Source organism: Bufo bufo, chromosome 4, assembly GCF_905171765.1.
Source record: "Bufo bufo chromosome 4, aBufBuf1.1, whole genome shotgun sequence".
Taxonomy (NCBI): Eukaryota; Metazoa; Chordata; class Amphibia; order Anura; family Bufonidae; genus Bufo; species Bufo bufo.
This window is the reverse complement of record NC_053392.1, coordinates 251,007,208-251,031,911: the sequence shown is the minus strand read 5'-3', so window position 1 is coordinate 251,031,911 and position 24,704 is coordinate 251,007,208. Positions and strand designations below refer to the sequence as shown.

At 45.0% G+C, this 24,704-nt stretch overlaps 1 protein-coding gene across 2 annotated transcripts in view; it reads right to left on the bottom strand.

The window, feature by feature from the left end:
• Nucleotides 1–12,509: 12,509 nt before the first annotated feature.
• RNPEPL1 (arginyl aminopeptidase like 1) overlaps nucleotides 12,510–24,704 on the bottom strand; it is a 38,677-nt gene continuing 26,482 nt past the window's right edge. For both annotated transcript variants that reach the window (XM_040428480.1, XM_040428479.1), the window contains exon 11: nucleotides 12,510–14,085. In XM_040428480.1, the coding sequence (XP_040284414.1) occupies nucleotides 13,843–14,085 (243 nt within the window). In that variant the 3' untranslated portion in view covers nucleotides 12,510–13,842. The remainder of the gene's footprint in view (nucleotides 14,086–24,704) is intronic.

The window sequence follows — 24,704 nt, the reverse complement described above, 5'->3', positions numbered from 1 at the left end:
GTTCCCAACGCACAATACGCCGTCTCTGCTGATCCCCTTCCGCGCATCAGCAATGCCGCTCACCATAAGAAAAGGAGACCACAGGTGTGCCCACCAGCATAGAGCACTCTTGGAGAAAGAAGCCATGACAGCACCATTGCAGGCTTCCCTCAGAGACAGGAAACCACATTTAAGTGGTAAGAGAGCCTCCACCGTGTTATACTGCAGGTTTCCTGTCTGGGGGCAGATCCTCTCTCTCTCGTGGTGCCGTCATGGGTGAAGGTGAAAAGAAAAAGTGTTTATTTTACACACAGTCTGGGCAGGAAGGTGTTAATTTACTTGGATAGCAGAAACACTGTTCCTGGCTATCTGACTGAAGTAACCATGTAGCCACACACAGTAACATCTTAGCAGACAGAAGCCCTGCTGGCTTTTTATAAATTCATGCTGGTCTCAAGTCCTTCAGCACTGCCAGTGGAAGTGTCAAAGTTATGTGCGGGCCTAAGAACTTTATTGATACTTTCCTGTAGGAAATCTACAGGGTGGGCCATTTATATGGATACACCTTAATAAAATGGGAATGGTTGGTGATATTAACTTCCTGTTTGTGGCACATTAGTATATGTGAGGGGGGAAACTTTTCAAGATGGGTGGTGACCATGGCGGCCATTTTGAATCCAACTTTAGTTTTTTCAATAGGAAGAGGGTCATGTGACACATCAAACTTTGGTGTGCTTGGTTTTAACGTAACTTTATTCTTTCATGAGTTATTTACAAGTTTCTCTTTGTTTACAGCCATTGACATGTCACCAAGGTTAACACGTGAGGAGCGGATAGAAATTGTGTTGATGTCTGGTGAACGCAGTAACCGGGTCATTGCAGCAGATTTCAATGCAAGACACCCCATCTCCCATGCTACAGTTAGCAAACTGCTTGCTAAGGTTCGTGAAACTGGTTCAGTGTTGGATTTGCCAAAATGTGGACGCATAAAATCTGTCTCTAATGAAGAAACATCAGTGGCTGTCCTAGCTTCATTCAGCAAGAGCCCACAGCGTAGCACTCGCCGCATGTCACTGGAGAGTGGCATTAGTAGAACATCCCTTTGGCAGATATTAGCTACTCACAAATGGCACCCTTACAAACTCCAGCTACTGCAGCATCTCAACGAGGATGACCCAGATCGGCGCACTGAATTTGGAGAATGGAACAGGACCCTCAGTTTACACAGAAGATTCTGTTCAGTGATGAGGCAAACTTTTATGTGAATGGTGAAGTTAACAAACAAAACCACCGCTATTGGTCTGACACTAACCCACTTTGGATAGATCCCTCCAAGACTGTTGGAACAAAAAAATTGATAGTATGGTGTGGTATATGAGGTACAAATATACTGGGGCCATTCTTCATCAATGGAAACCTCAAGGCCACTGGATATGCGAAATTGCTACATGATGATGTGTTTCCCTCTTTATGCACTGAAGCTGGCACTTTCCCTGAGTTTTTCCAGCAAGATGGTGCACCACCACATTATGGGTGTCAGGTCCGAGCATTCCTAGATGAACAGTTTCCTGGAAAGTGGATTGGTCGTCGTGGGCCAGTTAAATGGCCCCCAAGGTCTCCCGATCTGACCCCCTTAGACTTTTATCTTTGGGGTCATCTGAAGGCAATTGTCTATGCTGTGAAGATACGAGATGTGCAGCACCTGAAACTACGGATACTGGAAGCCTGTGCTAGCATTTCTCCTGCAGTGTTGCTATCAGTGTGTGAAGAGTGGGAGAAGAGGGTTGCATTGACAATCCAACACAATGGGCAGCACATTGAACACATTTTATAAGTGGTCAGAAACTTGTAAATAACTCATGAAAGAATAAAGTTACGTTAAAACCAAGCACACCATGGTTTTTCTTGTGAAATTCCCGATAAGTCTGATGTGTCACATGACCCTCTTCCTATTGAAAAAACAAAAGTTGGATTCAAAATGGCCGACTTCAAAATGGCCACCATGGTCACCACCCATCTTGAAAAGTTTCCCCCCTCACATATACTAATGTGCCACAAACAGGAAGTTAATATCACCAACCATTCCCATTTTATTAAGGTGTATCCATATAAATGGCCCACCCTGTAGTATAGCCTGAATGATAAATACATCTGAATTTTGCTGGTACTCAGAATGCCAAAGCCGAAATCTATTCCAAATCTTTGAGTAGATCTTAGAGGTAACAGCTTTCATACTGGCCAAAATAGTAGCAATGACCTCATCTGAAAGGGCAAATGCAGAATATCCACTTGAGAATGTAGAATTGGACTCGAGTAAGAAGATCTTTCTCTCAGGGAAGAACCCAAGTGCTTGTTCAGACATGACTTTTAGGAGAGGAAAGCATTTTTTGGGCCACTAAGATGACTTGAGAAAGATTTGAGAGGAGAAAGCTCAATACCTTGTAAGAAGGGGTAGGAAGCATATAGGCAAAATTGAAATCCTAGGGCCGAGAAAGCCCATCCACCCCAATCCGCACCGTTGGGAGTGAAAGAAGAAATTCGTAAGCTTTGCATTTTTTGCTGAGAAGACCAGATCTACTTGGGGAACCCCCCTATCTTCCTGTCAGTTATTGAACTCTGCCTTTACATTTAGTATTCCCTTTAAATGAATCGTTGAAATGTTCCAGATGTAACTCTGCCCAGGAAAAAAATATTTTCTGAGACTTTTTGTAAGGAAATATCATCTGGTACCTCCTTTACGATTTAAATAGGCTACCACTGAAGTGTTGTCTGACCTTATTTGCACATCTTTTCCTTATGTCTGCCTCTAAGATGTGTAGGATTGCCCAGACTGTGAAGAACTTTTGAGGATCTCCTGACCATTCCCTCTGAAATAAATTGTTGAAACCAAAGATTAGTCTCCGTACAGTATTAGAATGTATGGGCTGCGGTGAGCCGAAGTTAGTTATTCACAAAATTGCACTTGACTCCGTTGAATAACTGCAGTAGTTGATTTTTACATTAGAAAACCACTTTAAAACTTGAAACTAGGGATCGACCGATATTGATTTTTTAGAGCCGATACCCATAACCTGTGAACTTTCAGGCCGATAACTTATACTGATAAGGCTTCGTTCACATCACCGTTCTGGCTTTCCGTTCTCCTGCTCCGTCTAGGAGCAGGAGAACGGAAAGGACGGAAAAGGCACATAACTGACGCCAAACCGAGTCAAACAGAGCCCTTTGGATCCCATACATTATAATGGGATCTGTTAGGTTTCCACTTAGAAGATAATTTTTAAGCGGAGACAAAACTCCTGCATGCAGGACTTTTGTCTCCGCTAGGGCTGCACGATATATCGCAAAAGTAATCGAATCGCGATAATCGGCAAATGCGATTTGGCGATTCGGCCGACCCAAAAAAGGCCGCGATTATATATGAAGGGGCCCCTATTGATAAAAAGTCCTCTGTCCTATTGATAACAGGTCCAGCCTCTGTACTTACTTTCACGATGAATGCACTGCAGCGACGAGCGGGAGCGAGCGAGGCGGCCGGCCAGCGCGTGACTGACGTCACTTAGCCACGCTCCTGCTTCCTGAATTAAGTGGGAGGAGCGTGACAGTGACGTCAGTCACGCACCGGCCGGCTCGCTCTCTGCACTGCAGTGCATTCATAGTGAAAGTACAGAGGCTGGCCATTTTATGAATAGGAGAGTTATGTGCGTTTAGGACACATGAAGAGACACATAACAGTGCCCTCCGCAGGTCCCCCATAACAGTGTCCTCCGCAGGTCCCTCATAACCGTGTCCTCCGCAGGTCCCCCATAACAGTGTCCTCCGCAGGTCCCCCATAACAGTGTCCTCCGCAGGTCCCCCATAACAGTGTCCTCCGCAGGTCCCCCATAACAGTGTCCTCCGCAGATCCCCCATAACAGTGTCCCCCGCAGGTCCCCCATAACAGTGTCCTCCGCAGGTCCCCCATAACAGTGTCCTCCGCAGGTCCCCCATAACAGTGTCCTCCGCAGGTCCCCCATAACAGTGTCCTCCGCAGGTCCCCCATAACAGTGTCCTCCGCAGGTCCCCCATAACAGTGTCCTCCGCAGGTCCCCCATAACAGCGTCATCCACAGATCTACACCTCCACAGATCCCCCATAACAGCGTCCTCCACAGATCCCCCACATAACAGCGCCATCCACAGATCCCCCACATAACAGCGTCATCCACAGATCCCCGCATAACAGCGTCCTCCACAGATCTCCCGCATAACAGCGTCCTCCACAGATCTCCCGCATAACAGCGTCCTCCACAGATCTCCCACATAACAGCGTCCTCCACAGATCCCCCACATAACAGCGTCCTCCACAGATCCCCCACATAACAGCGTCATCCACAGATCCCCCACATAACAGCGTCATCCACAGATCTCCCACATAACAGCGTCCTCCACAGGTCTCCCACATAACAGCGTCATCCACAGATCTCCCACATAACAGCGTCATCCACAGATCCCCCACATAACAGCGTCTTCCACAGATCCCCCACATAACAGCGTCCTCCACAGATCCCCCACATAACAGCGTCATCCACAGATCTACACCTCCACAGATCCCCCACATAACAGCGCCATCCACAGATCCCCCATAACTATGTCATACCCAGCCGCGTCAGCGGCTCATATGGGAAAATCCAAGCAAATAGACCTCTAGCAAAATTCCCTTAAAATATCGCATCGCACATCGTTATCGCAATTTTTAGGGCCCTAATCTCAATCGCACAAAATTCCCATATCGTGCAGCCCTAGTCTCCGCTTAAAAATCATCTTCTGAGCGGAAACATAACGGACCCCATTATAATGTATGGGGTCCAAAGGGCTCCGTTTGACTCAGTTTAGTGTCAGTTATGTGCCTTTTCCGTCCTTTCCGTTGTCCGGCTCCTAGACGGAGCAGGAGAACGGAAAGCAAGAACGGTGATGTGAACGAAGCCTAATTCTGTGCATTTTCATTTTTGAAAAAAATAAAATACAAATTCCTACACATCTGCTGTTAAATGAACATGTTTTATAATCTAAATCTAATGCAAACAATTACACCCAGAGCTTGACTATAATACACTGCTCAAAAAAATAAAGGGAACACAAAAATAACACATCCTAGATCTGAATTAATTAAATATTCTTCTGAAATACTTTGTTCTTTACATAGTTGAATGTGCTGACAACAAAATCACACAAAAATAAAGAAATGGAAATAAAATTTTTCAACCCATGGAGGTCTGGATTTGGAGTCCCACTCAAAATTAAAGTGGAAAAACACACTACAGGCTGATCCAACTTTGATGTAATGTCCTTAAAACAAGTCAAAATGAGGCTCAGTAGTGTGTGTGGCCTCCACGTGCCTGTATGACCTCCCTACAACGCCTGTGCATGCTCCTGATGAGGTGGCGGACGGTCTCCTGAGGGATCTCCTCTCAGACCTGGACTAAAGCATCTGCCAACTCCTGGACAGTCTGTGGTGCAACGTGACATTGGTGGATAGAGTGAGACATGATGTCCCAGATGTGCTCAATTGGATTCAAGTCTGGGGAACGGACGGGCCAGTCCATAGCATCAATGTCTTCGTCTTGCAGGAACTGCTGACACACTCCAGCCACATGAGGTCTAGCATTGTCTTGCATTAGGAGGAACCCAGGGCCAACCGCACCAGCATATGGTCTCACAAGGGGTCTGAGGATCTCATCTCGGTACCTAATGGCAGTCAGGCTACCTCTGGCGAGCACATGGAGGGCTGTGCGGCCCTCCAAAGAAATGCCTCATCACACCATTACTGACCCAATGCCAAACCGGTCATGCTGGAGGATGTTGCAGGCAGCAGAACATTCTCCACGGCGTCTCCAGACTCTGTCACGTCTGTCACATGTGCTCAGTGTGAACCTGCTTTCATCTGTGAAGAGCACAGGGCGCCAGTGGCGAATTTGCCAATCTTGGTGTTCTCTGGCAAATGCCAAACGTCCTGCACGGTGTTGGGCTGTAAGCCCAACCCCCACCTGTGGACGTCGGACCCTCATATCACCCTCATGGAGTCTGTTTGAGCAGACACATGCACATTTGTGGCCTGCTGGAGGTCATTTTGCAGGGCTCTGGCAGTGCTCCTCCTGTTCCTCCTTGCACAAAGGCGGAGGTAGCGGTCCTGCTGCTGGGTTGTTGCCCTCCTACGGCCTCCTCCACGTCTCCTGATGTACTGGCCTGTCTCCTGGTAGCGCCTCCATGCTCTGGACACTACACTGACAGACACAGCAAACCTTCTTGCCACAGCTCGCATTGATGTGCCATCCTGGATAAGCTGCACTACCTGAGCCACTTGTGTGGGTTGTAGACTCCGTCTCATGCTACCACTAGAGTGAAAGCACTGCCAGCATTCAAAAGTGACCAAAACATCAGCCAGGAAGCATAGGAACTGAGAAGTGGTCTGTGGTTACCACCTGCAGAACCACTTCTTTATTGGGGGTGTCTTGCTAATTGCCTATAATTTCCACCTGTTGTCTATCCCATTTGCACAACAGCATGTGAAATTGATTGTCACTCAGTGTTGCTTCCTAAGTGGACAGTTTGATTTCACAGAAGTGTTATTGACTTGGAGTTACATTGTGTTGTTTAAGTGTTCCCTTTATTTTTTTGAGCAGTGTATATAGTGCCATATCCAGCAGCACCACCACCCCTCCCCTCTCATTGACTACCATGGCCTGCTTGCTTATTATCATTTAGTATAGTTGCTTTATTAATTTATAATATACTAGTGACAAATGCCAATTTGCACCCCCCCACCTTATTGACTGAGTGAGTAACTACTCCAATAAACAACATAGTATTAGATTAAAGAAAATAAAATTACCTTTTTAGTAGACCAGAAGAAAAGATGGCAATTTGGCAAACCAAGCGGTCCAACTGGACTGGCACACGGCACTGCAGTCACTCCTTCAGACAGCACTACTTCAGGGCCGGGACTTCAGCTCCTCTCCAGAAGTCCCGCAATTCCTGCGCATGCCTTGTTTTGAGACTTCGAGACAGATAGGGGGTGTGCGCGCGCTGGACGCATTATTGGCAAGGTTAGATGCCGATACTGATAACTTAGAAAATCATGAATATCGGCCGATAACATCGGTAAATCCGATAATCGGTCGATCCCTTTTTGAAACATCTGGATTTTGGTTTCGAGGTACTAGTCCTGTGATGGCTAACCTTGGCACTCCAGCTGTGGTGAAACTACGACTCCCAGCATGCTCCATTTATTTCTATAGAGTTCTGAGAGCAGCCAAGCAAGGGGGGCATCTTGGGAGTTGTACTTTTACCACAGCTGGAGTGCCAAGGTTAGCCATCACTGTACTAGTCGAACCACTGCACAGTATTATTCAAAAGTTTTGATCCCGACTTAGCAAGTGGGATGCCTTAAAAATTATCTCTGACCTTTGACACTTTAAGTAGGAGAAAGCTCTTCTGTTGTACCAAATCAAATAGAATTCCTAGGGATTCCATCCTCTGAGTCAGTTCTGGGCTGGACTTCTTCCAGTTTATGAACCAACCTAATTTGTAGAGAAGTTGAAACACACTGTTTTCTGCAGCTTCTCTCTAACTATTTATAGTAATTAGATCATCCAAGTAAGGTACAATTATTATATTTAAAGGCCATGTACACCTTTGGGGCATTTTTTCTAAATGATTGCATTGTACTCATTTTGAGCTTAAAATGTTTTATTTTATTAATTTAGATCCCCTTTCAATTTTTCAGTTCAGCTTTTTCAGTTATCTCTGACCTTATAAACACTCATTAAAGCTCAATTCTTATCTTGCTGATAAGAATGTGGCTTAAATAAAAGTGTTTATGACCTTCTAGTAATAGACCGGCACAAATTTAGGCCTTTGTGACAGAACAGCATTTTTTTTAATAATCAATTGAAGAAATTATTTTTAGCTTAAAATGAGTAAAATACAATCATAAAAAAACTGCCTCCAAAGATGTACATAGTCTTTAACCTTAGATGAGCCACTATTTCCACCACAGTTTTTGTAAATACCCTTGGGGCTGATGCTATCCCAAAAGGTAAGGCCTGAATCTGTCTCCCCAGAACAACTGCTATTCTGAGAAATGTTTGGTCATCTGGACAAATTGGTAAATAGTATGCCTCCTGCTGATCTAGGGACGCCATGACATCACATTTTTTTTATTTTTTACATTTATTATGGATCTCATGGAATCCATCTTGAACCTTTTATATTTTGTAAATTTGTTCAAGGATTTTAAATTTATTACCTGATAAGTTCTGTATGTCTTATTTTTATTAGAAAAACCTTTACCCAAACTGACCCCAAGAAACTGGGACCAATACCTTCATAAGCATCAGATCCCTGATGCCTGTTTCCAGAGCATGTTGAAGTAGTAGTGATTTCTGGACTGGAGTAACTCTGTAGACCTAAACAGGTGGAGGAAGACATACTGTAACCTTTTAGGATCCTTTAAACCCAAGGATTTACAGTAATTCTCTATAGGATTTTAGTCTTCCTCCCACCTTAATCCTGGAGTCATTGATTATTTAATTATTATTTATTTTATACACTTATATAGCGCTGACATATTCCACAGCACTTTACAGACATTAGCATCAACCTGTGCCCAGAGGGGCTCACAATATAAGGTCCCTATCAGTATGCCTTTGGAGTGTGGGAGGAAACCAACCCAAACACAAACTCCATGCAGATGTTGTCCTTTGTCGGCTTCGAAACCAAGGGTTTCAGGATCTTTGGGGGTTAAACAAAATCCTTCACGCTTTCTAGATTTCTGTCCATTCCCTTTCTTGTATTTACGAATGGGATATTTCCTTTTCCTAGAAATCAAAGAGAACAGAATTTTTTTCTAGAGTCAGAGGCTTTAAAGAATCCTTTCCAGATTCGGGCCAAATAAAAAAATTACCATAAATGGGAAGACTACATACCGTATTTTTCGCCCTATAAGACGCACCTAGGTTTTTGAGGAGGAAAATAAGAAAAAAATATTTTGAACCAAAAAGGTGTGCTTTTGAACTAATGGTGGCCTGTCCAAAACAATGATAGAAATGGCTGCATCTCTCACCTCTGACTTTAATCCACGAAGCACGGAAAAAAGGCCAGAACTGGGCCTAATAGAATATCCAATAGAAGAGAGAATCCAGCTTCTTGTGGAATAAAAAATAGTTCTTTATTGGCTCATCGTATAAAAAACAACAAAATCACAGGAAAAAGGTGTACAGTAACATGTTTCGGGCTACAGAATCCAGCCCTTCATCAAGATGTCTTGATGAAGTGCTGGATTCTGTAGCCCGAAACATGTTACTGTACACCTTTTTCCTGTGATTGTTGTTTTTTATACGATGAGCCAATAAAGAACTATTTTTTACTCCACAAGAAGCTGGATTCTCTCTTTCATAATGGTGGTCTGTGGATGACACAGTTATGGGGGCGATTGTGGATGACACCGTTATGGGGGGGGGGGATCTGTGGATGACACCGTTATGGGGAGAGGGATCTGTGGATGACCATGCTATGGGGGATATCTGTGGATGACACTATATATTGCATCTTATGCTATATGTGTCATCCACAGATCCCCCCCCCATAAGTGTCCCCCCAATACACCGGGCCCCGCCGCTCACAGCAGTATTCATATCTAAACAGTAATCCTCAACCTCGAGTACGGCAACTTAAACAGTATAACGCTGCTTTAAGGTTAACTACCTTACAATCAAGCTCCCGTAGCAGGTAGAGCGGCCGGCAGCATAAAGTCACTCACTTCACACACCTGCTTCATTCATAAAGTGGGAGGGGTAGGCGCGTGACGTGAGTGACGTTACACCGCCGCCCGCTCTGCCTGTTACCGGAGCTTGATTGTAAGGTAGTAAACAGGATAGCGCTGCTTTAAAGTTAAAGTTACTCGAGGTTAAAGGGGTTGTCCGGGATTGGGGACATTGGTGTACATGTACAATGGTCCCCTAAATATTACATTCATGCCTGTCCTTCCCTTACCAGACATTGCTGATGGCCTTTTTTCACTTCACAAATTTTCAGTTGGAAGTGCAGTTTCTATCACCGTCAGTGACATACCGGGTCCCTTTCTGCATAGCGAAGCCTCTTCTTCCGCTTCGCAAGGAGCCCGGTGATGTCACAGTAAGCCTCTAATTATTCCGAGCGCATGGAGGTGCAGTAACTAGGTGGCAACAGACCGCGCTAAGCCACGCCCCTCTGGCCCGGTGACGTCACCGGGCAGGGCGCATTCTTAGCAAGGAAGGAGGCATTTAGGGGGAGGAATAGTTGCGGCAGGGGGCGGCATATGAATTAGGGGGGGGGCGGCTGCACGGAGGAGCAGGCACACACTTGAAACAACGCGATGCTGCGCTGGGACCCAGAAAGCAGTGAGACAGGAAGTTACCGCACACAAACAGAGAGGTAAACAATCAGTGGGGGACTTAGGAGCACTGCTGAAGTGTAAAAATACCTAAAAACATCTGGGGTGACCTTCAAACAGTTATTAATAGTGATTAAGCTTTTTTTTTTTTATCTTGATCCCGGACAACCCCTTTAAGGATTACTGTTTAGTGGCCGCGAGCTGACGGCCTCCAGCCCCTCCTCCCCCCACTGATACATCGCTGCGCTGTGCAGCATCGCAGCCGGCGATGTATCAGCGTTAGCGATGTAAAAATGGCATTATTCGCCCCCATAAGACGCACTGCCGGCTTGGCCCCTCCCCTTTTATGGGGAGAAAAATACAGTAGTTTGGGCTTGGAAGTGATATGCTCTTACCACGATTTTAACCACAAAACTCTTCTAGCTTAAACAGTAAGTGCAGAAGATCTAGCAACCATCCTGACAGATTCTGCCATTGCACTGGTTAAAAAACAAAAACAAACCATGAATGAATAGCACTCTTCAAAGAATCAATGAGCCCTTTCCTATTGTAAACATGCATAAGGTATGTAATAAGCTTGTTGAATTTCCATTTTTTTAAAGCCATTTCAAAATATTAGTAAAAGAGCAGTTTTTTTATTTATTTTTATTTTGTGTTTCACCATCAGAAAATTTGCTTACAGCAATACAAAAGAGCATGATATGGTTGATCAGTAAAGCAAACATCAAAGACTTGCTGGTAGATGTGGGTCATATGAAGTAATTTCTCTTGAAATATTCTGGATTAGGAAATAAATAGTACTTACAAAACTGCTCAGATGTCTACATGTCTTTGTTTACACAGTGAAGTTGAGATACATTATTTTTTCCAAACCTAGGACCATTCTCACATGCCAGACTACACTGTGTGCACTGTTGCCATTGAAGGCTGTTACATAATTCAGGCCTCATGCACACTACGTTAAGTATTTTGCAGTCCGCAAAATACAGATACTGTCCGTGTCTGCATCTGTATGTCTATTCCGCAAATTATAGAACATGACCTATTCTGGTATGCAAAATGTGGTCCATGAACCCACTGAAGTCAATGGGTCTGCAAAAAAAAAAAATGCAGATGGCAAACGGACGGTATCTATATTATGTGGATTCGCATTTTGCGGACAGATACGTTGTGTGCACGAGGCCTCAAACGGAGGTAAATTATTTTGGTAAACAGCCAAAAATTACAATGTTGGTAACTCCCAAAACTGATAAAGCCAAATCTAGATCCTCTTGCCACTGCATGAACATTATGAGACAAGGATAACAGTATGTCTGTACGGTTAGCGCAGCCATTCATTAAAGGGAGTCTGTCAGCACATTTTCCCCTTTTTAACAGTTCCCATAGCGCTGTAGCCGCAACACAGGATGATTAAAACGGTACCTTTATATGCTTTTGTGGACTTGTAAAACTACCAAAAACGAACTTTGATGCATATGTAAATGAGGGCTCGCAAGTGCCCAGGGGCGGAGTCCACCGCGTTGGTGCCCAGGCATCTCTGCCTCTTCGGCTCTTATCCCCGCACAGCCTCTTCCTCTGCCCGCCCATCTGTTTTCTCTCCCCTCTCAGCGAGATCCCGCGCCTGTGCGCTGACTTCCTCGGCCGGGGCATGCGCACTGCGATGCCCATTGCTTGCACGGCATCGCAGTAGCTTATGCGCATGCGCAGGCTAACGGATCATACAGAGAGGTAAATTTATCTGTATGATCCGTTAGCCTGCGCATGCGCATAAGCTACTGCGATGCCGTGCAAGCAATGGGCATCGCAGTGCGCATGCCCCGGCCGAGGAAGTCAGCGCACAGGCGCGGGATCTCGCTGAGAGGGGAGAGAAAACAGATGGGCGGGCAGAGGAAGAGGCTGTGCGGGGATAAGAGCCGAAGAGGCAGAGATGCCTGGGCACCAACGCGGTGGACTCTGCCCCTGGGCACTTGCGAGCCCTCATTTACATATGCATCAAAGTTCGTTTTTGGTAGTTTTACAAGTCCACAAAAGCATATAAAGGTACCGTTTTAATCTGTGTTGCGGCTACAGCGCTATGGGAACTGTTAAAAAGGGGTAAATGTGCTGACAGACTCCCTTTAACTGTTTAAAAGAAGATAAACTGTATATACCTTGGTGTTAAATGTATGGAAAATACCTAGGCCTCTAAAGTTGCATGCAGCTGCCATAACTGCTATTTATATGTGACATCCTTTGGCATGGGTTTGTACATTCCCATTTGTACATTTATGGCATATCCACACCTATATCGAGAAAAGGACCTAGTGTCATGTTTGCCGTGAATGGAAACATGGCTATGCATGCACCGCTGTCTTCATTCATTTCTATCGGAGTTCTGAAAATGGCCGAGTACAAGTGCACTGCTATTTCTGGAACTCCCATATAAGTGAACGAGGATTCAAAGCAGCCATGAAACGGGACCCTGTTCTCGAGGCATGACATTTATGGCATACCTGTGGATACGCCATAAATGTTGAGGTGTAAATACCCCTAAAGATATGGGAACGTCTGGCATATATGCCAAAAGTACAGTACAATTTGGTGTGAACTGAACCTTATGTCTATAGCGATACCAAGTAAAAACCGGTTAAGTTTTATCCCAACATCACACTAAAAGAAACTTAAAATGGTAACAAAATTAAAATGTGCTAAAATATGAAACCTCAAAGTCGCTCCAGAAAAATCCATACTTGCTGGCATTTTGCATAAAACTAAGAAGTCATAGTATAACATTTCTAAATCAGCTGTGTGTTTGACTTCCTGCAATCATTCCAAACTAGTTGCATTCGGAGACCCCAAAGCACACTGTAAATAAAATAAAAATAAAACAAAAAACACTTCAGGCTGTGATCAATCACCTCGGAAAGTACAATATGAAAATAAGCTCTGAATAATGGATGGGCTACCTAGGGTGATATTTAGAAAAAAGAATGGTCACCCACAGTCATTTGCTGTAGTCTGTCAGGAAGGCTACATGGTGGAAAAATGACCTAGGCCACTGAATAAAAATGAGGCTTGTGTGCAGGACAACCCCCTTGCTATATTTCCAAAGAGGTACTGTCACTTGTGTTACATCCAGCAAAGTCTGTTGTGAAGCCCTAGCCTCAGATATAAAATGCATAGATGGTAAGTGAATAAACTCCAAGCAAACTACCACAGGTTCAACCAAAAAATTAAAAACATATCTATATCAACCACTTGACTTGGCACCTCTATGCCCTCTGAAGGCTGAACTTTCCAACATTGGGCTGAGTGGTTTCCCCACCTGAGCATTCTTGGGTGCTACAGCATAATGCTTCAACCACCCCAGTGCAAAAAACATCGCCACTTCTTACTCCCTTGTTAGATCTGGCCAAGATATAGCCTTAATCAATGTGTAGCCGGTTTAATGAGCACATCCTTGCAAAGTGAGTTCTGTCAGGCCGTCACATTCACATCCCTGAGAGAGGAGGAGCCTTGCGTACAGAGCTCAGAAGACAGGACAGGCAAGGTAGTGTCTGACTGCACCACAGACCCTCCCTGAGCCAAGATCTGTTGGATGGTTTTACGAAGATTCGGGTGTAAACGTCCATGTGTCTGATAGAAGATCTCTAGGGCGCAAGATTTCAGTGGTCCAGCACTGAGGTCTTCATAAAGAGGGATGGTATACATCCTTGAGGTCTAGAGGTAAAATAAGAGGAGATAGAAAATAATATATACTTGGCCATGCAAAAATTGTCATGATTATCTTAATAGTTACAGTAATTCTAAGTATTTGAAAGCAAATGTCATAAGACAAAAAAACATACTGAACTGTACTTATTGTGAGCACTCAACTAAAATAGCAAAATATAAGTGGATAACATCTAAAACCGGAATACCACTTTAATGTTAAAAAATACACCTTGTGCACACAGTGTAAAAAAACTGTAGAGGTTTTTCAGTAGCTGATTAAAACTCAGGCTGAGAACGTTGCAATGCCACTGCCACTGCCACAGAGGCCCCCTAGAAATGGAAGATGGGTTACTGCAGGTTCTGGTAGACGGAGAGTTGTTGATAAAAGACATGTCCCACAGTCTGTGGCTCTCCATAATTCATTTGCAGCACTTTCAGAGTGCAAGAGCAACATGGAGGATGGCTCAAGCGCAGTGGGTGAGAAACAATAATCTCCCATGCCTAAAGTATGCAAGACTGCAGCCAAAGACAAAAAGGAGAAGGTGAGGACTGATAGTAAGCAGCTATTGGTGGGTGATTCCATCATAAGAGGTGTGAAGTTTGAGGAAAATGGTGTTGTGAGATGTCTCCCTGGTGCTACCACTAGCAGGGATAGATGACGGATCCTTAATATTGTTAGGCAAGCAAAGCAGGAAAGGGAGGTGGATGTTATTGTCCATCTTGGGACAAATGATCTGGCTTGCAATGAGGTTTCAAAGGTGAAGGAAGCTTTTCACACACTTGGAAATGATATACAGGAGGTTGCATCAACTGTTTCAATCTCTGCAGTTTTGCCTGTGCATAACCTTCAGCATGACAGGAAGATGCGCATTAAGGAATTCAATGTATGGCTTGGAGAATGGTATCTGAACCAAGGGTTTGGCTTTGTGTCTCATGTTAGCTCTCGTTGGAATGGAAAAGAACTGTACAAGAAAGATGGTTTGCATCTTTCTCTCAAGGGAACGAATGTCCTCAGTGAACAGTTCCAAGTATTTGCTAAGGAGCATTTAAACTAGGAAAGGGGGGCAAAAGAGTGATAATCCAGCAGTCCGACTGCCCCCCGGAACAATGCCAGAAGATGCCAGTAGCACAAAAGGTTAAGAAATGACAAGCTCAGATTCTTATCTACAAATGCTCGCAGTTTAGGGAATAAGATCAATGAACTTGAGGCTATAATGGCATCTGATAATATAGATGTAGTGGCTGTTACTGAGACGTGGTTCAATGGGAGTAATGACTGGGATATAACAATACCAGGGTTCTCTCTATACAGGAAAGACAGAGAAGGCAAGAAGGGGGAGGGGTGGCCCTGTATGTGAAAGATAGCATGAAATCGAATTTGATACAAGTTAGCGAGACCAATTTAGAGTCAGTTTGGGTTACCTTGCAGCTTGATAATCATAAAGGTAACTCGTGTAGGTGTGATATATAGACCACCTAGCCAAGTCAAAGAATTAGATGATCTACTAGTTGAGGAAATAGCTAAAATGACATTGAAGGGGGAAGTTATCATTATAGGAGACTTCAATCTTCCTGATGTAAACTAGAAAACCAAAATAGCTAGTTCTGCCAGGAGTACAGATATTCTAAATTCCCTACTGGGTTTATCTCTACAGCAAGTAGTTGAGGAGCCAACCCGGAAGTAGGCCATTTTAGATTTAGTATTCACAAATGGGAATTTGGTATCTAATATTACTGTAGGGGAAAGCTTGGGATCTAGTGATCACCAGTCAGTGTTGTTTACTATAAGTACAGTGACTGAGTCACACAACACAAAAGTTTTAGATTTTAGAAAAACTGACTTTTCTAGAATTAGATTAGTGGTATACGAGTCCCTATCAGATTGGAACAGTTTCAATGGAGTTCAGGAGAAATGGGACTACTTAAAAGTGGCACTATTGAAGGCAACAGAAAATTGCATTAGGCTTGTCAGTAAAAGCAAAAAAAAAAAAAAAAAAAAGGAAGAGACCACTGTGGTACTCAGCAGAAGTGGCCAAAATCATTAAAAACAAAAAGATAGCATTTAGTAATTACAAAAAAAAAAAAAAAGATGACAGGAAAATTTATAAGATTAGGCAGAGAGGCTAAACAAGTTATAAGAGCTTCTAAAGCACAGGCAGAAGAGAAATTAGCTCGGTCAGTGAAAAAAGGCGATAAGGCATTCTTCAGATACATAAATGAAAAAAGGAAACAAAAACAAGGAATTACAAAATTAAAAACAAAAGAAGGAAGGTATATGGAAGAAGATAAAGAACTAGCTGACTGCTATGAAGGAAAATGAAGGAAAAGGACCTCAGTTATGAAAGAAGACTAATTAATCTTTTGATGCATGTGTCTTTACAGAGGAAGAGGTTCTAAGTCAGCTGTCTAAAATTATTACAAATAAGTCACAGGGGCCTGATGGGATACACCCAAAGCTATTAAAAGAGCTCAGCGGCGAACTAGCAAAACCATTACCAGATTTATTTAACCAATCACTGTCAACAGGAGTCGTCCCAGAAGATTGGAAATTGGCAAATGTTGTGCCCATTCACAAGAAAGGTAGTAGGGAGGAATTGGGCAACTATAGGCCAGTAAGCCTGACATCAATAGTGGGGAAATTAATGAAAACCATACTTGAGAGGATTGTGAAACATCTAAAATCCCATGGATTGAAAGATGAAAAACAGCATGGGTTTACTTCAGGGAGATCATGTCAAACTAATCTTATTGATTTTTTTTGATTGGGTGACTAAAATAATAGATGGCGGAGGTGCAGTAGACATCGCTTATCTGGAGCTTAGTAAGGCTTTTAATACTGTCCCACATAGAAGGCTTATCAATAAATTGCAGTCTTTGTGTGTGTACTCCCATATTGTTGAATGGATTAGGCAGTGGCTGAGGGACAGACAACAGAGGGTTGTAGTCAATGGAGTATATTCAGACCATGGTCTTGTTACCAGTGGGGTACCCCAGGGATCTGTTCTGGGACCCATATTGTTTAATATCTTTATCAGCGAAATTGCAGAAGGCCTCGATGGTAAGGTGTGTCTTTTTGCCTATGACACAAAGATTTGTAACAGGGTTGATGTTCCTGGAGGGAAACACCAAATGGAAAAGGATTTAGGAAAACTAGAGGAATGGTCAAAAATCTGGCAACTAAAATTTAATGTTGATAAGTGCAAGATAATGCACCTGGGGCGTAAAAACCCAAGAGCAGAATATAAAATCAGTGATACAGTCCTAACCTCAGTATCTGAGGAAAGGGATTTAGGGGTCATTATTTCAGAAGACTTAAAAGGTAGGCAGACAATGTTATAGAGCAGCAGGAAATGCTAGAAGAATGCTTGGGTGTATAGGGTGAGGCATTACCAGTAGAAAGAGGGAGGTGCTCATGCCACTCTACAGAGCACTAGTGAGACCTCATTTGGAGTATTGTGCGCAGTACTGGAGACCATATCTCCACAAGGATATTGATACTTTGGAGAGAGTTCAGAGAAGAGCTACTAAACTAGTACATGGATTGAAGGATAAAAATTACCAGGAAAGATTAAAAAGGACCTTAACATGTATAGCTTAGAAGAAAGACGAGACAAAGGGGATATGATAGAAACTTTTAAATACATAAAAGGGAATCAACAAGGTAAAAGAGGAGAGAATATTTAAAAGAAGAAAAACTGCTACAAGAGGACATAGTTTTAAATTAGAGGGGCAAAAGGTTTAAAAGTAATATCAGGAATAGGGTTGAGCGAACCCGAACTGTAAAGTTCGGGTTCGTACCGAACTTTTACGGTGTTCGGCACCCGAACATTTCAGTAAAAGTTCGGGTTCGGTGTTCAGGTAATAATATACCATCGGCGTTTTCTCCAATCCGATGGTATATTTTAACTTGAAGCTTCCCCATCACCATGGGAACGCCTCTATGTTAGAATATACCATCGGATTTGAGTTAGATCGTGAAAACTCAGATCCGACAGTATATTCTAACACAGAGGCGTTCCCATAGTGATGGGGACGCTTCAAGTTAGAATATACTGAGAACTGTGGACATAACGGCCCCCTGCTGCCTGGTAGCACCTGATCTCTTACAGGGGGCTGTGATCTGCACAATTAACCCCTCAGGTGCCAGACCCCCCCTCCCTCCACAGTATTAAAATCATTGGTGACCAGTGCGGCCCCCCCACCCCCTATTAAAATCATTGGTGGCTAGTGCGGCCCCCCACCCCCAGAGACCTGCTAGACCTTAACCCTTCCTGGCCAGCTGTGGCCGGATAGAGTTCTAAGGGGGCGTGGCACTCCCAGTGCAATGTTCCTCGTGGAGGAATTTAACCCTTTCCTGCCTCTTGTGCTTGAGGCTGTCATCTTGTTTAAAAAATAAAAAAAAGAACAGAAGGGATGTGCTTCTATACGGCCCCCTCCCCGTCCCTCATTACGGCAAGACCGCCCTGTCTGTGCAGTACCACACTGGGCCCGTGTCCCATCTCTGATAAGGAGCACCTCTCAGTTCCCAATCCGCCCTCTGAGCCGTTTGGTTGATAATTCTCCTCCTCTGCAACTCCCATGGAGGACAGCTGATGTTCCCAATCCATCCTCCGGGTCGTTTGGTTGATAATTCCTCCTGCGCAATTAGTGATGGACCTCTGAAGGATTCCAATCCGTCCTCTGGGGCCGTTGATGATTCTCACCTCCGCAATACAGGGGAGAACCTCTGGAATTCCCAATCCGCCCTCCGGGTCATTTGGTTGATATTTCTCCACCAGCACATTCACTAAAGGACCTCTAATATTCCCAATCCACCCTCCCGGGTCGTTGGGTTGATAATTCCCCACCTGCGCAATCGAGTAGGAGTCCACTGGAACTCCCAGTCCACCCTCTGGGGTCGTTTGGTTGATGTTTCTTCGCCGGCGCCATTCAGTTAAGGCCCTCTGACATTCCCAATCCACCCTCCCGGGTCGTTTGGGGGATAATTCTCTACCTATGCTTCCACATCCGGAGTCGCTTGATTGATACTGCACCGCCTGCGCAATCCGGTAGACAGGCCCCTTCAAGTTCCCATCCCACCCCCTGGGTGGTTTGGTTGATAAGTCCCCGCCGCGCAGTCCTCTCCTGCCAGGGGCGAGATTCTGAGGAGTACACCTATGCGCGAGCGGAACACAGTGCATCTTTTTCCTCGCAACCCCACCTCCCTGGGGTCCGTCCGGGGGGGGGGGCGACGCAATCTCTTAAGATTGTGTCTAAGGTGGCCTGTAGTACTTGGTATGATGCATTGACCCTTCCTTAGGTGGAGTAATAGCATTACTTCAGGATAAGTACCTGCCTTATATATTATCCCCTGCCATAGGTGGACTCAGTACAATGACATGAGTTTCGGGACCTGCTATGCATATCCATTCATGGCGCGATGACAATATCACTGGTACATGGTGTGCTGTATGCATTACCCCCTTACTTAGGTGCAACAATTGCACTCCCACGGGGTACAGGACTCTCCATGTGCACTAGTTTTCGCCCCCCTTCATAGGTGAAGTATTCTCCCTAGTACTTGCCGTATGCATCCACCTTTCTTAGGTAGCTTATTGCACTACCATTACATACGGTTCTGACTGTCGCACTATCCTTCCATAGACTGAATGTTGCACATCACCGTGATTTCTGTCGCATTTCCCCCTTCCGCTAGTGCTCCACTAGCGGGGAATAACTAAACATCTTTCGGATGCTGCAATTCTGTGGCACCACTGCTCGAGGTGCCTTTGCTTATTTCCTAGAGGCAAAAGTCGGTACTCGCAGGTGCCCGGCACTCTTACCCTAGTGCTATATGGGTGCCACCAGTGGACACGGTGGCTGTTCCTTCCTTTGGTGCTGGTTTCGTGCATGGTTATACCATCTTCTGTCTTCTCAGGGGGTTCCTAGCATCACTTGTGTCCTAGAGTACCCCCATCTCCATGGGCCTACGTTGTTCTAGTCGGTCATGATATTGTCCGCATCAAATACGTAGTGCGTACTCCATTGCACATATATGGTGAGTACGTTCCAGCGAGTCGAGTGTTTCACTTACTCTGTATTCTCTATCCTCCACTTCCCCTTCTCTGGGAAAGTGGTTATGCTGGCACTCAGGTTTAGCTCCTACAGCTTGTTCTACTCCACAGGTGCAGATTTTCGTTAATGCTCGAGTTCGTGGTCACTCCAGTGGGACATCCCCCTCAGGTAGGGGTCCTACCCTGGAGCTAGCTTGGCAGATGCGCCTGTTCAGCGCCCTTCCGGGTAGAATTTTGAGGTTAGCTCTACTTCACTAGGGCAGTATGGTACGTGGCTTCTACGGATAGTCTCGGGCCTCCCCCTCAGTTTTGCGCTGACTGGGCAAGCGCTGGCTACTACTGTGGGAGCGGTGTTGCTTACCACTACATGCTTAGTTCTTACTGCACAGCTCTTTCGTCAGGCGGTGGACTCTTAACACTGAATTTGGTGGCCTTCACGGGGACCCCCTCCTCTGCTGGGGTATGGGGCTAGGAATACAGTGCGTCTCCCCTTGCTTGGCTTCCTCCTCAGGCAGTGTTTTTGCACAGCCACTTAATCCTTGGCTACTTCGGTACAGTGCCGGTCTCAGACGGGCAATGGGCTCAAACCTAGCCTATTCTTCTTCTGTTTTTTCCCCCCTCTGGCTCAGGGTTCATAGCCGTCCCGCATGCCTTGGTAGTTCCTACCTTCCCTCATCTGCATTTGCACAGGGTATTAGTTTAGTGCACTTCCTTTCCAGGCTCGATCCGGTCCAGACTGGTGGGCTGTGGCACCCTCCACATTCCTTCTTCTACAGGGACTCTTCCATTGGTCCGGGTGAGCTAACGGTATCTACACGAAAGCTTCCCACCTTTTTTCTCCAAAGCCAGAGTTCCGGAAGCGTGCGACGGGACACCCTGATTCTCCTTGGTGGGAGTTCTCCCTCCTTACGCGTTTCTTCTCCTCCTACCCAGGGTTCTACGGAGGATCCAGATGGAGGACATTCCGACAAATCCTAGTCGCTCCGAGTTGACCCCGTAGCGTGTGGTATGCTGACCTCGTTCTCCTTCCTGAAAACGTCACTGCCACTCAGAGACGACCTTCTTTCACGGAAACCGGCCTTACATCTGCATTTCAATGTCGGCGTGGCTATTGAAACCTCCGTTCTGACGTGGAGAGGGTTTTCAGCGGATGTCTTTCGCACTATGATTCAGGCCAGGAAGCCTGCATCGCCCAAGGTCTATTGTGGGACCTGGAGGTCCTTCCTGGGTTTCTGTGAACACCGGGACATCCCCTCTCTTCCTGTTTTTTTCTCTCCCCACGGTCCTATCCTTCTATATTCAGGGTTGGACCTTGGTTTAGCCCTTAGTTGCTTGATGGGTCAGGTGTTGGCGCTTCTGTCCTGGGGCAGCTTCCAGCGTACTCTGGGTTCCCTGGTGCCCATGGGAACCTTTCTTCGGGGAGCGGCTCATACGGTTCCTCTGTACCGTCCTTACAGCCTTGGGATCTGTATGTAGTCCTCTCAGCCTTCCAGTCTTCTCCACTTGAGCCCTTGCGGGAGTTCTTACTCCGGCTCCTGTCCTGGAAGGTAGTTTTTTTTCTTGTGGCTATCACAGCCATCAGGCGTGTGTCTTAGTTGGGGGTGCTCTCTTGCAAGATCCCCTTCCTGGTTCTTCTCAGGGATACGGCAGTTCTCCAGCCCATTCCTTCTTCTCCCGAAGGTGGTCTCTGACTTCCATATCAATGAAGTAATTGTCCTTCCTTCCCTGTCCCTTTCCTTCGCACCCTACGGAAATGAGTTACATTATTGGACGTTGTCAGAGTTCTACTCCTTGTTAGCAGCCTCCAGTCCCTCTCGGCGTACGAACCCCCATTTCGCTCCGGAGGGTCCTCGCTAGGGGTCGGCGGCCTCCAAAGGGCGATTGCAAGTTGGATTCGATCTGCAAGTGCTGGCGCATACCGCGCCCGGAGCAGGGTTCCATCCTTAGGTGTCACAGCTCGCTCCACTGAGCGGTGGATGCTTCTTGGGCATCGCGCCTCAACTGCGCAGTTGTGTAACGAGGCAACCGGTCCTCCTTACACACATTTAGGGCTCATTCAGACGGCCGTATGCTGTCCGCAAAAATACTGAATGCTATCCGTTTTTTTGCGGATCCGCAAAAAAAATGAAACATGTCCTATACTTGTCCGTGAAAATCAGGACATGGCCCCATTGAAGTCTATGGGTCCGCAAAAATACTGAATGCTATCCGTTTTTTTTGCGGATCCGCAAAAAAAATGAAACATGTCCTATACTTGTCCGTGAAAATCAGGACATGGCCCCATTGAAGTCTATGGGTCCGCAAAAATACTGAATGCTATCCGTTTTTTTGCAGATCCGTTTTTTTGCGGATCCGCAAAAAAACGGATAGCATTCAGTATTTTTGCGGACAGCATACGGCCGTCTGAATGAGCCCTTACAGAGTTTTTTCCAGGTGCATTCTTATGCATCGGCAGCCGCTGCTTAGCCCGCAAGGTCTTGCAGGCGGCAGTTTCTTAGCTACCAGCAGGGACACTTGCTTCCATGGGTCGGTGGTTTTTCCCTCCCCGTGGACTGCTCTTGAACGTCTTACGGTTTCTGTGTCCCCCAATGAATATGAGCGAGAAAAGGAGATTTTTGTATAACTTACCAGTATAATCTCTTTCTCGCTCTTCATTGGGGGGACACAGCACCCACCCAGTATTGTTGTCCGGCCACAGTTGTAGCTGTTGCTGGTTTGGACCCCGTTGGGTCCTTTGACATGGTTGGTTTTCCACGTGTTTTCTCTTTGGTTGGCTTGCTTCTCCTACTGCTTCTCACAAAGTGAAGCTCTCTCTCCAGGCTGGAGGGGGTATGGCTGCCAGGGAGGAGCTAACCGCTTTATCTAGCGTCAACGCCTCCTAGAGGACATAGCTATACCCACGGTTTCTGTGTCCCTCAATGAAGAGCGAGAAAGAGATTTTACTGGTAAGTTAAACAAAAATCTCCTTATTGTGACTAGGGATGAACGAATTTCATATTCTGAAATTCGAGTTGTGGTATAATCTGAATTGCGTTACCATGGACCATAACGCAATTTCATGAAGGAATGCCTTTAGAGCCATTCTGTCATAATAGAAGTCTATGAACTGCATAACAGATCCGTCCGGTTTCTGTTATGCAGGAGAAGACTCCAGCATAACGGAAACCGGACCGATCCGTTATGCAGGCCATAGACTTCTATCATGACTGAATGAATAACGGAATGCCTCTAAAGGCATTCCGTTATGCATTCTGTCATGGAATTGCGTTATGGGCCATGGTAACGGAATCCATAATGCATAGGCCTAACTAACTGGGACAAAGTCCTCAAAAATAAAAATACAGCCACAAAATGGTATATCTTTAAAAACATCCTAAAATCTCATTGTGAGAGGTACATACCGTATGGGAATAAAAGGTTAAGGAACAAAAAGAAACCAATTTGGATAAATAGAACTTTAAAGAAAGCAATAAATGACAAAAAGAAAGCATATAAATCACTAAAACAGAAGTGTAGCACGGAAGCACTGAAAAACGATTAGGAAAAAAATAGAACATGTAAAAAACTAATAAAAGCGGCCAAACTAGAGACCGAGAGATTAATTGCCAAAGAGAGTAAAACTAACACTAAAATGTTCTTCAATTATATAAATGTTCTAAAGTATAAATCTGAAGGTGTCTGCCCTTTAAAGAGTAATGAGGGGGGAGTCGCAGAGAGCGACGAGGAGAAAGCAAAGCTGTTAAATATTTTTTTCTCTAATGTATTCACTGAGGAGAATAAACGGTCAGATGAAATGCTGAATGTAAAAATAAATTCCCCATTAAAAGTGTCCTGTCTGACCCAGGAAGAAGTACATCAGCGACTTAAAAAAAGATTAAAATAGACAAATCGCCAGGACCAGATGGCATACACCCCCGTATCCTAAGGGAATTAAGTAATGTCATAGCCAGACCCTTATTTCTGATATTTGCGGATTCCATACTGACAGGGAATGTCCCAAAGGATTGGCGCATGGCAAATGTGGTGCCAATATTCAAAAAGGGTCCAAAAACAGAGCCTGGAAACTATAGGCCAGTAAGTTTAACATCTGTTGTGGGTAAACTGTTTGAAGGTTTTCTGAGAGATGCTATCTTACAGCATCTCAAGGGAAATAAGCAAATAACGCCATATCAGCATGGCTTCATGAGGGATCGGTCATGCCAAACTAATTTAATCAGTTTCTATGAGGAGGTAAGTTCTAGACTTGACAGCGGCGAATCAATGGATGTCGTATATCTGGACTTCTCCAAAGCATTTGACATTGTACCACATAAAAGGTTAGTATATAAAATGAGAATGCTTGGACTGGGAGAAAACGTCTGTATGTGGGTAAGTAACTGGCTCAATGATAGAAAACAGAGGGTGGTTATTAACGGTACATACTCAGATTGGGTCACTGTCACTAGTGGGGTACCTCAGGGGTCAGTATTGGTCCCTATTCTCTTCAATATATTTATTAATGATCTTGTAGAAGGTTTGCATAGTAAAGTATCAATTTTCGCAGATGACACTAAACTGTGTAAAGTAATTTAC